The 15,767-nt window shown below is 50.8% G+C and overlaps 1 protein-coding gene across 9 annotated transcripts in view; it reads right to left on the bottom strand.

Annotated features, from left to right (window-relative positions):
* Positions 1–15,504, bottom strand: part of EPB41L4B (erythrocyte membrane protein band 4.1 like 4B) — a 148,361-nt gene extending 132,857 nt beyond the window's left edge. For 6 of the 9 annotated variants that reach the window (XM_016961401.4, XM_016961404.4, XM_016961407.4 and 3 more), the window contains exon 1: positions 14,603–14,908. In XM_016961401.4, coding sequence (XP_016816890.2) covers positions 14,603–14,908 — 306 coding nt within the window. Of the gene's footprint in view, positions 1–14,602 lie in introns of all 9 variants that reach the window. The other 3 variants (XM_054658372.2, XM_016961406.4, XM_016961408.4) reach the window with 2 other exon arrangements.
* Positions 15,505–15,767: the final 263 nt, after the last annotated feature.

Genomic DNA, 15,767 nt, shown 5'->3' with positions numbered 1-15,767 from the left:
CAGTGAGTGGAGACTGCGCCACTGCACTCCAGCCTGGGCGAAAGAGGGAGACTCTGTCTCAAAAAATCAAAATAAAAATAAAAGGCCAGGCGCGGTGGTTCACACCTGTAATCCTAGCACTCTGGGAGGCTGCGGTGGGCGGATCACCTGAGGTCGGGAGTTCAAGACCAGCCTGTTCAACATGGTGAAACCCCGTCTTTACTAAAAATACAAAAATTAGCTGGGCATGGTGACCCAGTGCCTATAATTCTAGCTACTTGGGAGGCTGAGGCAGCAGAATCGCTTGAATGCGGGAGGTAGAGCTTGCAGTGAGTCGAGATCGCGCCACTGCAGTCCAGCCTGGGTGGCAGAGCGAGACTCTGTCTCAAAAAAAATAATTAAATTAAATTTAAAACATAAGGCAGCACAGGTACAGATACACAGGTGAGAAGTGAAGGGGACACTGGAGAGCTGCCAGAGAGCCACTAGAGTGACGGCTGTGAAGAAAAACCGGAGAAGTGGACTTGAACAGCCTGGAAATGACTTTTAAGTCTAGTTTTGTATTTACTAGCTGTGGGATATGGGGCCAAAATCTTACTGGTGAGCTTTCTATAAAATTAGAACACCCAAAATTCTCTCGAGTAAATGCTATAAGGATTAAATGAAATGATCAAAGGTGAAAGCCTGATCTAAACCTACAACACCACACAAAAGGAAGGGAAGGAGCCCTGTAAAACATTGTTTCTCAAACCTGACTGCACCTCAGAATCACCTGGGGAGTTTTAAAACATTCTGGGCCAGGCGTGGTGGCTCACGCCTGTAACCCCAGCACTTTGGGAGGCCGAGGTGGGGATGGATCACCTGAGGTCAGGAGTTTGAGACCAGCCGGCCCAATATGGCAAAACCCCGTCTCTATTAAAAATACAAAAATTAGCCAGGCATGGTGGTAGGCGCCTGTAATCCCAGCTACGGGGGAGCTGAGGCAGGAGGATAGCTTGAACCTGGGAGGCGGAGGTTGCAGTGAGCCAAGATCGTGCCACTGCACTCCAGCCTGGGCAACAGAGCGAGCAAAAAAAACAAAAAACAAAAAACAAAACAAAAAAAACATTCTGGTGAAGGGGTCCCACCTCCCAAGCCCAGCAATCTTGGTGGCAGTAGTCTGGGGTATAGCTTAGAAGCTGGACTTTGAAAAACTCCCCAGAAGATTCTAAGCATGCAGTAAACATCAAAAACCACTGTTGTATTAACTTATTAATCAGCCAGCCTTCGAAAAGGCAGAGTAAAGCAATGCTTTGAAGGCTGGAACACTATACAGAGCTGACCCAAGAATCCACTGGGGGCCACCAAGGCAAAGTCAAGGTAATGCAGTTAACATCCACACCCCACCCTAAATGAGCTCCTTTAGAGCAACGCCCATACATTTGACCATTTTGTATTCCTCCCACAGGGCCTTACAGACACTAGATGTGCTGCAGTTGTTGTTTTTTTTTTCTTCTTCAAGAAATAAATGAAATAGCTGAAATAAAACAGTTCTTGTCAGTAAATGGATGCAACTGTAACTATCTGGAAAACTTACCTATGTGGAAAAGCTCATTCCCTGAAGCGAGTTAATAAACGACATGTTACAGTAATTCTATTATAGTACATACAATCCTTTTCCTTTTAAAAGACAGCATTAAATTTTTCCTTTTTTTTTTTTCCAGGAGCGTCTTTAATTAAGAGGAACTTCATCGCTGTTCGAATAAAGCTAAATACCTCTGGACTTCAAAGCAAAATAAATCCCATAGCTCTAGAATACTGAGGTATCCTAAACAAATACCTCCGACCTTAAATTTCCTGCTCTCCCATTACAATATCCCATATCCCAGACCTCCTTTCTCAGGTTTCATCCTGGAGTGTCCCATTGGATGTGTCACTGCTGGCTGTGTGCATGACCTGGGCCAGTTCCAAGCCAGCTTGGGCCCCTCCCTGGACTTTAACCAGCCATTCTTGCTACCATCAAAGCAGTGCTGATGCCACTCAATACAGATTGTAACCAACTGAGCAGGAGGTGATATGGGCCTTGGGTCTCAGGCCCCAGCAGGCAAGAGCAATAAAAGGACTCCAGTCGGTGAAATGCCATGGAATGGGCTGTCAAGAGTACGCTGCAGGTTAATAACTAACCCCGGTAGGCTTTTACAGTCTACCGGCCTCCCTGGATGATGCCCACGTCCATCACATGGGCAGGAGAGCTGGAGAAAGCCCCAGCTCTCATGTGCCAGGGTTGAGAACCCTGGTCGCTTTCAGAAGAGATGGCAGAGTCTCAGAGAGGCAAAGAGGCTCGCTGGATATCACTCATAAGTGCTGGGGGGCTACGTGCAGGAAGCTACACTTATTACACCCTTGTTACTGCTCATTTGCCACAGGTGAGCAGCAGCAGACTGGAGTGAGCAGCCTTCCAAGGCAGATGGGAAAGGCCTTTCGCCGCCTCCAGAATGAGATTTTGGACCAGGTGTTCTCCAACGGTTCCCTTAGAGGCGAATTCCACTGGTTCAAGCTGTCCCACACTCGGCCCAATTCCCTTCTCATTGATTCCGCATTCCCTAAAATGTCTGCTGGCATCTCCAGCCAGGAGAGACAGAAAGGGTTCATGGAGGGCCTCCCGAGTATGTGAAGGGGACCCAAGCAGGAGTGAGCTAGAGGGAGGAAGAACCCACGCTCGAGGAAGACATTCAACAGCTGATCTCCACTCAGCCTTCTTGAGGATAAGGATCTTACTGATCTCTGTGTGCTCTGATCAGATGCTTGAAATAAGACCATTCCCGGTACTAACTGTACCTCAGGGGTGACCAATGTTGAGGATGCAATCAACAAAACTCGGAAAGTAACAAACTGTAATAGGACAAACGGCCTCACTTCTCCAACAGATAAATGGCTCAAAAAGGTGAAGAGAAGGTTTTTAGGTTAAGAGTCTTAGATAGAATATCTATCAAATGCAATGAAAGAACCTTGCTGAAAACCACAGAAGAAAATTTGAACATTGGCCGAATATCTGACACTAAAAAATAATTGTTCATTATTTTTAGAAGTCTTGATGAAGTCTTGTGATGTTGCCCAGGCTGGCCTCGGATTCCTGGACTCAAGTGATCCTCCCATCTCAGCCTCCCAAGTCGCTGGGATTACAGGTGTGTGCTATCACAATCAACTCTATTTTTTTAAAACTGGTCCTTATCTTTTAGAGATACCTACTGAAATACATGTTTGAAATTAAATGTTTAGGCCAGGCACGGAGGCTCATGCCTGTAATCTCAGCACTTTGGGAGGCTGAGGCAGGCGGATCGCTTGAAGTCAGGATATCAAGACCAGCCTGGCCAACATGGTGAAACCCTGTCTCTACTAAAAATACAAAAAATCAGCCATGCGTGGTGGCGCATGCCTGTAATCCCGGCTATTCAGGAAGCTGAGGCAAGAGAATCGCTTGAATCCTGGAGCCAGAGGTTGCAGGGAACCAAGATCACGCACTGCACTCCAGCCTAGGTGACGAAGCGAGATTCCGTCTTTAAAAAAAAAAAAATTACATGTTTAGAATTTGTTTAAAATAATCAGGAAAGGGCAGTAGGGAGGGGTATAAAAGGAGAGTGGCCACAAACTGATAAGTACGGAAATGAAGATGACTACTTAGGGTCCATATATAGTTCTCACTACTCTGGAATATGCTTAGAAATTTCCATAATAAAAACTTCAAAAAGAGTGGGCAGAGCTGATGTGAATACTATAGATCCCGTAGTTGCTCTCACAAAAAGCCACCAGCAGCAACCAACTTCAGCTCATTCACAGTGAAAAGTGAAGTCAAAACATTAATTCCTACTTAGTGAGGAAAGACCTGCCAGGGAAGCTTGTCAACTTGGGGCTTACAGTGTTCGCTCCCTTATTCCACCGAGGTGACCTCAGAAGCGGAAGGGGATACGGGAGACAATCTCATGGAGTCCAGAGGCCAGTGAGAAAAATACAACTCCACCTAAAAACACAGGTGAAAATCATAAAACAAAACATTCCAGGAAGAACTACACATTGCTAACAACATATGAAAGACACTCAACCCTGGCCAGATGCAGCAGCTCATGCCTATAATGCCAGCACTTTGGGAGGCTGAGATGGGAGAATTGCTTGAGGCCAGGAGTCTGAGAATGGCCTAGGCAACACAGCCAGATCCCATCTCTATTATTAAGAAATACACACACAGAGAGAGAGAGAGAGAGAGAGAGAGAGAGAGAGAGAGAGAGATGGATAGGTGAAAGGTACTCAACCCCATCAACAACTGGGGGAAGGTAGAGACTACAAAGGTGCCACTAACTCCCACTATCCTGGTAAAATCAAACAAAGAAGCTGACAATGCCAAGTGTTGGAGAAGAATGGATTAGGGAAGCTTTTACATGCTGTGGGGACTCTGGAAAACAATTTTGTATGATTATAAAGGGCCCCGCCCACTCTTCCTCCCAGGTACACACCCAGGAGAGATGCTTCCTGGCACATGTACACCAGAGACCAATTCCAGAAAGTTCAAAGCGGTATTTTTTTTCCCTAATAGTTCCAAAGTGAAAACATCCCAAATGTCCACACAGGATCAATTCCGGTATATGCATGCAATGGAATAACTACAAAACAGTGAGAACTCCAGTCATCTCACTGACACAAATTCTCACAGACACAATATTGAAGGAAAAATTCATGTATATACAGCTCACAAACCTGCAAAACTAACATGATATTGTTTAGGAAAACGTACATATGCAGAGAACCTATAAAGAAAAGAAAGGGATGAAAGACAAACTTCAGGAGGGAGGGAGGGAGGGGAATGTGACTGAGACAGAGCACGTGGGGACTTTCACAGCATTGGTGGTGGTCTTTGTTCCTAAGCTGGGTGGTGGGCACAAGGATGTTCATTGTGTTATTTCTCTAAAACTATTCATGTTACAGAGAGTCTTTTGTATTTATATTTCATCATTTAAAAATCTAAAGAATGTGCTGGACAGAGGGCTTGCCAACACTGCGCAACTCAGACAAAAATGTAAGGGGGAGAAAACTTGTCTGCCACACACCCCCAAACGAAGCCCAGACAGCCTTGGAAGATGATCAGCATGATGCAGAAGAGTCCCAGGGAAGAGGTGTCAGAATCCAAGAATAACACCACGAGGTGAGGGCTGGGGACATCCAAGTCTCTGGTGGCAGTGCCACAAGTGAATGGGTAGGACCGAGTTAAGATGGTCCAGACCTGCATAAACATCCACAATCCATGAATGGATAAACTGTAAGTGGTATTCTCTTACAAGAGAACATTACTCAGCGTTAAAAAGGAATGAAGTTCTGGCACCTGCTACATACAACATGGATGAACCTTGAGAATACTAGGCTAAGTGAAATACGCCAGCACAAATGGACAAATACTGTAGGATTCCACTTACATGGGGTACCTAGAGTAGCTAAATTCATAGACAAAAAAGTAGAATGGTGGTTGCCCGGGGTTTGGGGGGAGTGAAAATAGGGAGTTAATGTTTAATGGGGACCGAGTTTCAGTTTGGGAAGATGAAAAACGTCTGGAGACCAATGGTGGTGAAGGTTGCAAAACAGTGTGAATGTACATCATGCCACTTAACTGCATACACTTAAACACGGTTAAAATAGTAAATTTTATGTTATTTATATTAATACCATGATTTTCAAAAAAAATCATAATTCAGGGTAGGTGCAGCTCAGCAAGTGAACAGGTAGAGCAAAGGAGATGCATTATCAGGCTGACTTCAACGCACCTGAGCGAATGCTATGCTGCAGACAACACTCAGCTCATGAGACAGGCATGGAAAAGAAACCACAGAGCTGAGGGATGCCAGCTCTGCAGGCACCCGCTGAACCAGGCAGTTGGCATCCTCACAGCTGCAGGGTAGACCATTCCACCCGGGGGGACTGAGCTGGGTAACAAAGAAGCACCAGATGATCCCACAGGTGGGACAGGACCCTTGGGATATCATCTTCCAGTTCTTGGCTTCATGAAGAAAATGCTGGGCACTCAGCCAGCTATGACTTTGGGGAAAAGAACCTGCAAAAAATGCTGAGAAATGGTAGACAGAATCCAAATGCCAGAGATGCTGAAAGGCAAAGTGGTTCAGAAAAGACGGGATTTTACTGCATGAAATTCTGACCTTCCCAGGGAGTTCTAAGAGAACACATATTTAACACAGGAAGGCTGGGTGTGCACAGCATGGGCTGAGGGGAAGAGCACTGGAAAATGAGTCCGGAAACCTAAATTCAATCTGGCTCTCCCATACTTACTAGCAGAGTGGCCCGAGGCCATCTGCTCTCCGAGACCATCTGCAAAGGGGATGATAACGTGCACCTTCCCAGGCAGCAGTGATTAAGGGAAGCAACACAGATTCTACATGCCTTGGAGATGGGGCTGCCTGACGCGTAAGTGATCAGGTGCTTTGCATATCAACTCCAAGCCCCCAGAGACAGGTATTACTCACTCAAACCACATCACACACAGCAGAGAATAAGAGTTGAATTTAAGTATTCTAGAATACACACAAAAGAGGGCACCAAACTGGTGAGAAGCCTGTCAAGAAATGTGGATAGGGAGGAGAAAAGAAAAAAATGTTTTAAAGGATATACACCACGCTTATAAACATGTATACAAAAGCACAAAGATGGAAAGGAACAAAGTGAAACCAACCAGTTGCTATGCAGCAGGATAGGAATATGAAAATGTTTTTCTTTGAGATAATTTTAATGTTGTTCTACTAAGCACTTTTTAAAAACATCACCTACTTCTGATCTGAGTGTTGAATTATGGCCATCAAACCATTATGCACTCGAGTGAAATGACATTCAATGAGTCTAACTAAAGAAGTAAATCTGATCCCAAGTGGCCTACAAAGGTGGAAACCCTTTGGGGGCTCAGGGGTCCCCATCCAGCTCGGAACCTCTGGGGCAAGCTCAGAGCCCTCCCACCCCCCTCGCCCAGCTGTGCTGTCAGAGACCTTCCCAGACCACAAATCCAGCTAGAGTCTGCCTTTACTAGCTACGTGACCTTGGACGAGTTTCTTAACCTGTCTGCTAAACCCTGATTCTTTCCTCTACGAATCAGGAATAACAACAGTAACCATCAACACAGTTTTTGTGAGGATTCAACAAGATAATCACCTAGATGGGCTCCCAACATCACCTTCATTTCAAAGGCAACTCACTCGCTCACTCCTTTAAGATCCAGGCATACAGCCAGAACTCATCTGAATCCCCTACCCCAAGGAACCCGGAGCCCAGGGATGGGGCTTTTCTGACCCCCATCTTCCACGCGTTTCCACCTGCTGTTCCCTCCACCCAGACACAGCTGAACTCCTACACATCCTCTGGGGCAATTCCATTGTCACTCTGGGGACCAAACCTTCTCCAGCTGCCCGGGTGTGGTGGCTCACACCTGTAATCCCTGAGCTTTGGGAGGCCGCAGTGGGAGGATCTCCTGAGGCCAGAAGTTCCAGGCCAGCCTGGGCAATATAGTGAGACCCCAATGTTACCAAAAAAAGAAAAAAAAAACCTTCTCCAACTCCAGCCCACACTTCAGTTGCTCACCCCTGGCACCACCCCATGTTGGTTTATGGGTATCTGTTTACTCTGTCTGCCCCTCAAGACTGGGAGCTTAAGAAACACTCTTCTCTCTCTGATACCCCTCCCCCATGCTTAATGTAGTGTAAGGGCTCAGTAAGCCTTTGCTGACTGAAGAAAACATATTGTGAGCAAACAAAAACATTTTGGAAAACAATTTAAAATAAACCAGAAATTAAAATCAGGTGGGACTAGTAAAATTAATCCAGCTCTAGAGAGAGGCCACAGAGGCTGCAGAAGGAGTGAGATTAGAGGGATTAGGGTGGTGGGGGGGCACACCACGGATGCTGCCCGGCTCCAGCCCCACTCTGCCAGATCAGATCTGGCTGGTAGCAGAGTCACAGGCATCCTGGGCTGGCGAGAGTCGAGACTGCCCCATAGCAGCTGCTTTCAGATGCAAGGGGACTCTGAGGTCACATCAACAAGACCTTTAACCTGCCAGCAAGAGAAAGTAATTGTGGTGAGGAGGGTCAGAGTGCCAGGCAGCTTGCTTCCTACCAAGGGAGGGGCAGCAGGCAGCACACAGCGCAGATGGCTAACCAGCACTGGGGGCTCCCCACCCCAGCTAAGAGTCCCAGGAAATGTAGAGAGGAGAGCCGAGGGCCTCACCCTAAAGAGATACAAGCTCCAAGTCGACCATCCTTATTCAACTGTGCTGAGGTGGGAGTAGACAGAGACTTCCATCAACCCACTTAAGTTCATCATTTTAAAAACATGTTTATATCTGAATATGAAATAAAGCACAGATGAATGCGCACCCCTATTTTAACAGTGTTTAATGAAACTGTAGATGTTGTTCCAACCTTTGTGTATTTTCAAATGGGTCTTCGATGAATGCATTGTAAACGAGAAATGAAAGGAGAGCACACACACGAACCTGGAAAACACACCCAGATGAATCAGCAGCTGACCCTGCCCTCAGGCAGCAGCCACGGGCTACAGGTGGAAACTGGAGTGCAGTTCCCACTGGAGGAGAAGGCTCCAGGCAGGGCAGAGAGAGGCCCGGGGAGGAGCCCACTCCCAGCCGGCCAAAGGAAGTCAAGCAGTGGGCAAGGATGGAACACGTGTTTTGAGGACAAATGGTAGGCGGAGGATTTCTGTGGTTGCCAGGCTGGATTTTTTTCTAAGTCCCCACGCAAGAATTTAAGGGAAGGCCCCACCCCCATCGACCTTCTGCTATTTCAAAACGAAACAGACCTGTGCCTTCATCCACTGCAGGGTACTAGGAACAGAATTCAATGAGATTATGCACGTGAAAGTGCTTAGCAAGTTAATATTTGTTCAGAGCCCTGTACCAGTGTAGGGTCATGTTACCGGCACTGGAGAGGCTGGGCTGCGGCCCCTTCCCCCTGCAGGCCAACCCCCGCCCCTTATTAACACTGACAAATCCAGCAAGTATAGAAGGGGAGTTAGTGCTCTTGCTTGTATCACGACACCCGCTTTGGGAAGGGTGTTCATTACCCCTCTCTCACCGCCCCCCCCCCACCTCAGCCTTACTTTTAAAACAAAGAAGGCATACCCAAAAATAACACAAACTCATGACCTACTAGATATCCAAGGCCTCATTCCAGGTCTGAGAGGGGATGTGGGTGGGGCAAGTAGTGGAAGGCCACCTTTAGCCAATACCTACCCTACAGGGGCAAAAAAAGCAAGCCACCCAGAGCCCTGGGATAAGCCAGGGTGCCAATGGCAGCCAGAGCCTTGGGAAAGGGTAGAAATGAGAAGCTGTCTTCAACCTCCTGCGGGTCCCTTAATTCTTCCCAACCAAGAGTGAAGACAGCTCTATCTCAAACCTTCACCCTCCCCAACACACTCACCCGACTCCACCTGTGAGCTGCTCTACCGTTGCCCCCCTCTCCTAGCCAGGCCCTCATCACCCCTTACCTGACAATTGCAATGGCATGACTGGTCTCCAGTCCCTCCCCTAGCCCTCCACTCCACTGTGACAAAAATGGGCTCCCTAAAGTACAGGTCAAACCCCAGCTCAAAGACTGCCAACCCCCCTACCATTGCTACAGCAATGGTATTGCTCGCCCCATTGCTACAGCAGTTTATAATGCATGGTGTAGCTGCCTCTGTTCTCACAGTTCTAGGGCCAGGATTTTTCACTGGCTGTGAAGAGACCACCTGCATCAGAATCACCTGGAGTAACTTGTTAAAAGTTGAGCTTCCTGATATACTGAATCAAGAAATTCTCGGGGTGTGCTCTGGGAATTTTAATGGAAGAAAAAAAATCCCAGATGAACTTTGTGAACACTGAAGTTAGGATCATTTTGCTCGAGTTTTTCCACTGTTTGGGAAAATCTGTTCTATTTCCAACTGCCAGGAATGTACCCCATCCTTCTTCCATGATCCTGTGTTAGGACGTGGGGTTAGTCTTCCCTCCCACTGCTGACCCTACGCTCGACACCTTCAGACGTTGACAATCAGGGTTCCCAAAGCAGCCGGTTCCAACTCTTTCACTGACTGACTGAAGGGAAGTCACTTTATAGCCACAGACCACAGCTTCCCAGTTTCTCCAATGGGCCGGGGAGGTGCTGTCCAGGGTCCCTTTCAACTCCAAAATAAGCCATATGACCTTTATGTTGTATCATGTATGTTATGTGAGATCAGAGGTTTCAGTCCTAAAATTCTAAAAACCTGGATTCTCCTGTTTTTGCTGAAAAAAACATCACTTTTCACATCCAAAGTGAAACTTTTAAAAAGCATTTCTCATACTACATCCAACTTCCAATTTCCACTAAAGAAGAGCCAAGCAATGGTTAGCCTGCCTGGCACAGCATTTTTTTTTTTTTAATGTCTATTACTAGAAACTTCTTCAAATCTTTCCAAAGTTCAAAGTAGAGGAAGGAGAGGTTTCTAAGATTACAACCTACTAGCAACCTTTCAGCACTCTGTTGCACCGTGAGGCCTTCCCGTCACCAAATCCTCCCAACATCCCCATTTGAAAGATCAGGAAGTCAATGGCTCAGAGAGCTGCAATTGCCCAAAGCTGCAGAGCCAGGGTGCAATATGCAAAGGTAGATCTTCGAATTCTGAAATCCTCCATGTTTACACTGGACCACAATGAGTCGATGTTGAGTTCCAGATGCAGGGGAGGCAAGTGCACCAAATGCAACAATGGCCCATGGGCCGTTCCCTCCAAAGCATGGCGGGAGTGCTAACTGGCCGACCGCACATCCTAACAGCTTTCCACACTGAGCACACAGGGCAACGGGAGGCGGGGCTGAGCAACAGCCACACGAGCAAAAGCGATGCCAGGGATTTAGTCAACAGAGAGCTAATATGAGTCAACAGTGGGTGCCGCTGCCAAGCACACTAATGGGATCTTCAGCTGCATTAATAGAAGGAAAGCGTCTAGGGCAGGCCGAGGGAGGGAGTCCTGCCCTGCTCTGACCAGACCACACCTGAGGGTTGGGCAGGGCTGGGCTAGGCTAAGGAGAGGGAGGTGCTGTCGAAGGCAGGGCCAGGGTTTCTGAAGAGGACTGGCTCAGGCTGGCACTCTGGTTGGTAGGGCGAGCAAGGGCTCATCTGGAGGCTGGGTTTGTACAGCAAGTCCACTTTAGACTGCATGTTATAGATTTTTTTTAAAAGATCCTTTTATTCACATTTTATTTTATCAAAGACTGGAAAGCTGCTGACTATCCATAGCAAAGACTAAGAACACCCAGGGGCCAAGCGCAGTGGCTCATGCCTGTAATCCCAACACTGTTAGGGGCTGAGGCAGGAGGATCGCTTGAGCCTACACGTTTGAGACCAGCCAGGGCAATACAGTGAGACCCCATGTCTATAAAAATAATTTTTTTAATTAGCCGGGTGTAGTGGTGCACAACCGCAGTCCCAGCTACTAGAGAGGCTGAGGTGGGAGGATTGCTTGAGGCTAGGAGATCAAAACCGTAGTGAGCTGTGGTCGTACTACTGCACTCCAGCCTGGGTGACAGATGAGACCCCATATCCAAAAAACAAAACAAAAAAAGAACACTCAGGGATGCTAGGTGACTCAACCTATCACCAGAGAAGGGGGCTCCAAGCCCTGTCAGAAGAAACAATTGCAGCTACTTTTCTCTTTATTATATACAACAATTGGCCTGTGGCTTTGCCAAGGGACACTGGATCTGAGACCCCATAATCTCAAGTGTCAAAGTCTCCTGGAAGTCCTTCCGATTCCCCCATCCCATCCGGCCACAGCACCCTGTCTGGGTGTGCCAGTCATATCACTTAGCATCACCCAGAATAAAAGAAACGTGTTTTCACCTGCGTTTCCCAAGAGCCTCCAGGCCACATCTCATTCACCTTTGTGTCTGCAGCACACAGCTTGGCACATTGGAGACGCCCAATAACTGTGGTCTGGACTGGACTGAGGTGCCACAGCACGGTCACACTGAGGGTGTTATTGTGTTCCAGACAATTTCAGAACACAAGCATCCTAACTAGGGCTAATAAAAAGGTTTATGACAGCACATAGCCAACTTTTAGGAGGTTGAGCAAAGGAATTCTCAAGGCTAACGCCGCCTGAGGGTTTTTATTACAAAGGAGACATTTAGCCTGGCAATGTCCCTGCGTGCCTGAGAAGCCAGCTTGGGGTATCACGGTCAAAGGTAAATCCTATCTTGCGACAAGCAGCAAGGCAACACCAGGGCCCAGGAAGCGGTAAAAATCCAGGAACACAAAAGAGAATAATGACAAGCGGGGCCAAATGCCAAAAAGGACAGCATAAAGAGTGAGCCCAGTGAAGTGGGTCTGAGGAGCAGCAAATGCTACAAATGCATTGGGGAGCTGGCCGCCTGGCGTTAACCTCGTAACTCAGAATTAATTACAGGAGCACACACTCAGATCTGGGAAGATTAGTGTAGGAGACTGTGATGCAGTCCTAATATCTAATAAATCTTTAAATCGATGAGCCGTGCCCACTGGCGATTTTTCTTCATCTTTCCTCCCTGAGAGCTCATGTGACACAAGCCAGCATTTGCTTTTTATCTGCCTGTGGACAGGGGGCATATACACGTGTGTGTGTGTGTGTGTGTGTGTGCACGCGCATAAATACAATGTGGGCTTCACTAAGTCACATCACAGAGGAATCAAGAAATTTGCCGTCCTGGGAATACCTGGGACGGGGGAATTCTTTTGTCAAGCAGCCTTTTATAAAGTGAAGAAACCTTTTAGGATGCAAATATCCCCTTCCCCCACCAGGCTCCATTGAGGGCTACACTGGCTGGAATCAGTCAGCCTTCCTGTCCCAACCTGTTCATTTGTGTACCTGTTTGGGTCTATTCACCATGCACACCACTTAAGCCTGTCTCATGGAGCTGACAAGCAATACATTTTATAAACGAATCATCCCCAGGGAACAGATGAGAAAACCACCGGCAAGGAGCACTGTCAAACTTCCCAAGGATAGCATTCCTTTCCCAGATCCGAGATGCAAACTACGCCACATCCTCTCCTAACACAAGCTGCCCACTCCAGAGGCAGCCTGCTCCCCTCTCCTCCTCCCCGGCTCCTCAGGCCTCCTCTCCCAGCTGAATAAAAAGCTGGAGAGCCTCATTGTTGGGGAACAGTAACATTTTTATGCTATTTTAAAGGCAACAGCTCTAAGCACCCGAATGTTGGCTCCTTTTCCATCAATAAAAAGGCCCCAAAAGGGTATTTTCATAGCAAAATGATATCTTATGGAGAGCACAAAGAACCACAAAAATAAAATTGCCATAAATTGAAACTGTCTCGAAATTCAGCCTACACCGGGAAGCGTTAAACTCCAAGCCAGGCAGGCTCTGATTTTCCCATCTGAGACCCTTTTCACATGTTCCTAGTTCTCTCATGAAGTCCAAACATTTCTCCCACCCGGGAAGGCCTATATACTTCCTTGGAAGTCCGGGTATGTTATTTCTTCCCTTGACATCCTCGAGATGATCTGTAACATTCATCTAAAGCTCAATTACCGCTGTGTCCTCAGTCACACCCAGAAATTCCCGAAGGCACCGTCTGCCGCAGCGCCGGGTGCACAGTGGGCGCCCGATTAATGTGTGGTTTGATTTGATCTGATCTGGCCCCTTCAGCCAGGAAGACTCACTGGTAACTGGACGCCCTGCAGCGGACCGCAGAGCCGGCCCAGCTCTCAGCTGGCGCGGGGCGGGGGTGCAACCACCTGTGGGCGGGTGCCCGGGACGCAGGCCCAGGCGCCGCCGCCCTGAGGTGCCCCGCCGACCCCACGCACGGTGCCCAAGGGAGAAAGTCAGGCGCGCCTGGCCCCCCGGGCACCCCGGGGTCGACTCCCAGCGCCCCAGCAAAGGGCTCTGCCGGTGCAAGGCAGGCAGGTCTGAGACAGCCGACTCTAGAGTTAGCTCCCAAGTCACCCTACCCGCTGCGAGGAGGCTGCGGGGCAGATGGGGCTCAGGGAATGGGAATGGGGTGTATCCAGAAGGGATCAGCAGAGAGCAGAAATGGTCTAACCCCCGCCTCCCAAACTTGGGGCGCCTGCCGAGCAGCAAGCGAGGGGATCTCCTCTCTGCTGTCTCATCAAGGCCTGATGGCGAGTTTGAGGGGGGACAAGCTGGACACCCCGGGACGGCCTCACATTGATTTGAGATTTTCTACCCAATAACCCAGTATCAGGAAGACCCCTGCTGGAAGCTAGGGACGGAAGGGGAGCGCCGGCCACCCACACCAGGGGGGGCGGGGTCTCGGGACTTGGGGACCGTGTGTACTGGGGAGGGGGCGAGGCCCCAAGGACTAGGTGGGCGCCAGAGAAATCACAACCCCGCGGCGCAATGTGCCAAGGAGGGGGCGCGGGCCAAAGGTGGGGCCCCGGAAGAGACCGGGACGGGGTGGCCCAAGAAGAAAAAGGGTTGAGGAGTGCTCGGAGAAGGGGATGGGGGAGGGGATCCCCAGGGAGGTGCAAGGGAAGCGCCCCCGAGGCAAGCACTGGGGGAGGGGGAGCTGCCTCCAGGGGCGCGAGGTGCCAGTGCCCCAGACTGGCCCCGTCACTCACCGGCAGGTCCACGCTCACTTCGGTCCCGTCGAGCAGGAAGACGCGGCAGTAGAGGGTGGCCTTGGCGGCGCCGGCGGCGGAGATGTGCACGGCCGCGCCGCCGGTGAGCAGGGGCCCGCCGCCAGCCGGGAACACGCTGCCCCCGGGCGCGGCGGGCAGCGCCGAGGAGGAGGCGGCGGCGGCCGGGCCCCCCCGTGGCCCCCCATCGCGCTCGTCCCCCAGCCCGGCGGCCCCGCGCCCCGCCGCGCCCCGCGCGTAGCGCTGCATGGAGCGGCGGCCAAAGGTCCGGCGCAGGAACCGCAGCATCCTGGCTGGGGGCGCCCCCTGCCTCCGCCCCCTGCGCTGCCGCTGCCGCTGCGCCGCCGCCCGGGAGCGTCCCGCGACGCCGTCAGTGCCCTCGGCCGCCCGCGCCGCCTCTCGCGGGCTACGGCCCGCGGCTAGCCCGCGCCGAGGCCGAGGCCGCGCTCTAGCCGCCTGCGGGGCGCGCCGGCCCGGCCAGCGCCGGCTGCGAGTGGCCGCAGGCGGGAGGGCGCGCTCGGGGCCGTCCCGCCGCCGCCGCCGCTGCGCGCTCTCCCGGGCCGGCGGCCTGCGCGGGCTGCCGAGGGGCTGCTCCCGACGGGCGGCTGCGGGCTGCCAGGGGGCTGCCGGGGGCGCAGGAGGCGGGCTGCGGGCTGCTCCCGCGCCGCGCGCCGGCCGAGGGCCAGCCGGAGCAGGGCGCCTGCGTGGTCCTGGCGCGCTCGCTCCCACTCGCCGCGTCGCGCCCGGGGCCCGAGGAGGCCCCGCCGAGCGCCCGCTCCCAAGGCGCCTTTTCCTGCGCCCGCAGCCCCCGCCTCCCACCTGGGAGGCTGCACCTCCAGCCGCCGCCGCCGCCGCCGCCGCCGCCGGGACTGCAGCACGCCCTCCTCCCTCGGGGCTGCGCCGGGTAATTGCAAGCCGGGTCTGTGCTGCCCCCTGCCGGCCCGAGCGCCCCCTGCTGCTGTAGGTGTGCTCACGTGTGTACACGTAGGTGAGCACACACGTGTTTCCGGCGCCCAGAGCCCTGGAGGCGCCGAGTGCCCCTTTGCACCGATAGGAAAACAAGGCCGCGTGCCCTCTGGGAAGCGTTGCCCCGGAGACCAGGCAGAATAGCACTAAGTTTTCCCCCATGAAAAAATAGCACTGTTTC

Source organism: Pan troglodytes, chromosome 11, assembly GCF_028858775.2.
Source record: "Pan troglodytes isolate AG18354 chromosome 11, NHGRI_mPanTro3-v2.0_pri, whole genome shotgun sequence".
NCBI classification, from domain to species: domain Eukaryota; kingdom Metazoa; phylum Chordata; class Mammalia; order Primates; family Hominidae; genus Pan; species Pan troglodytes.
The sequence above is the reverse complement of the archived record's forward strand: the minus strand, read 5'-3'. Positions and strand labels throughout refer to the sequence as shown.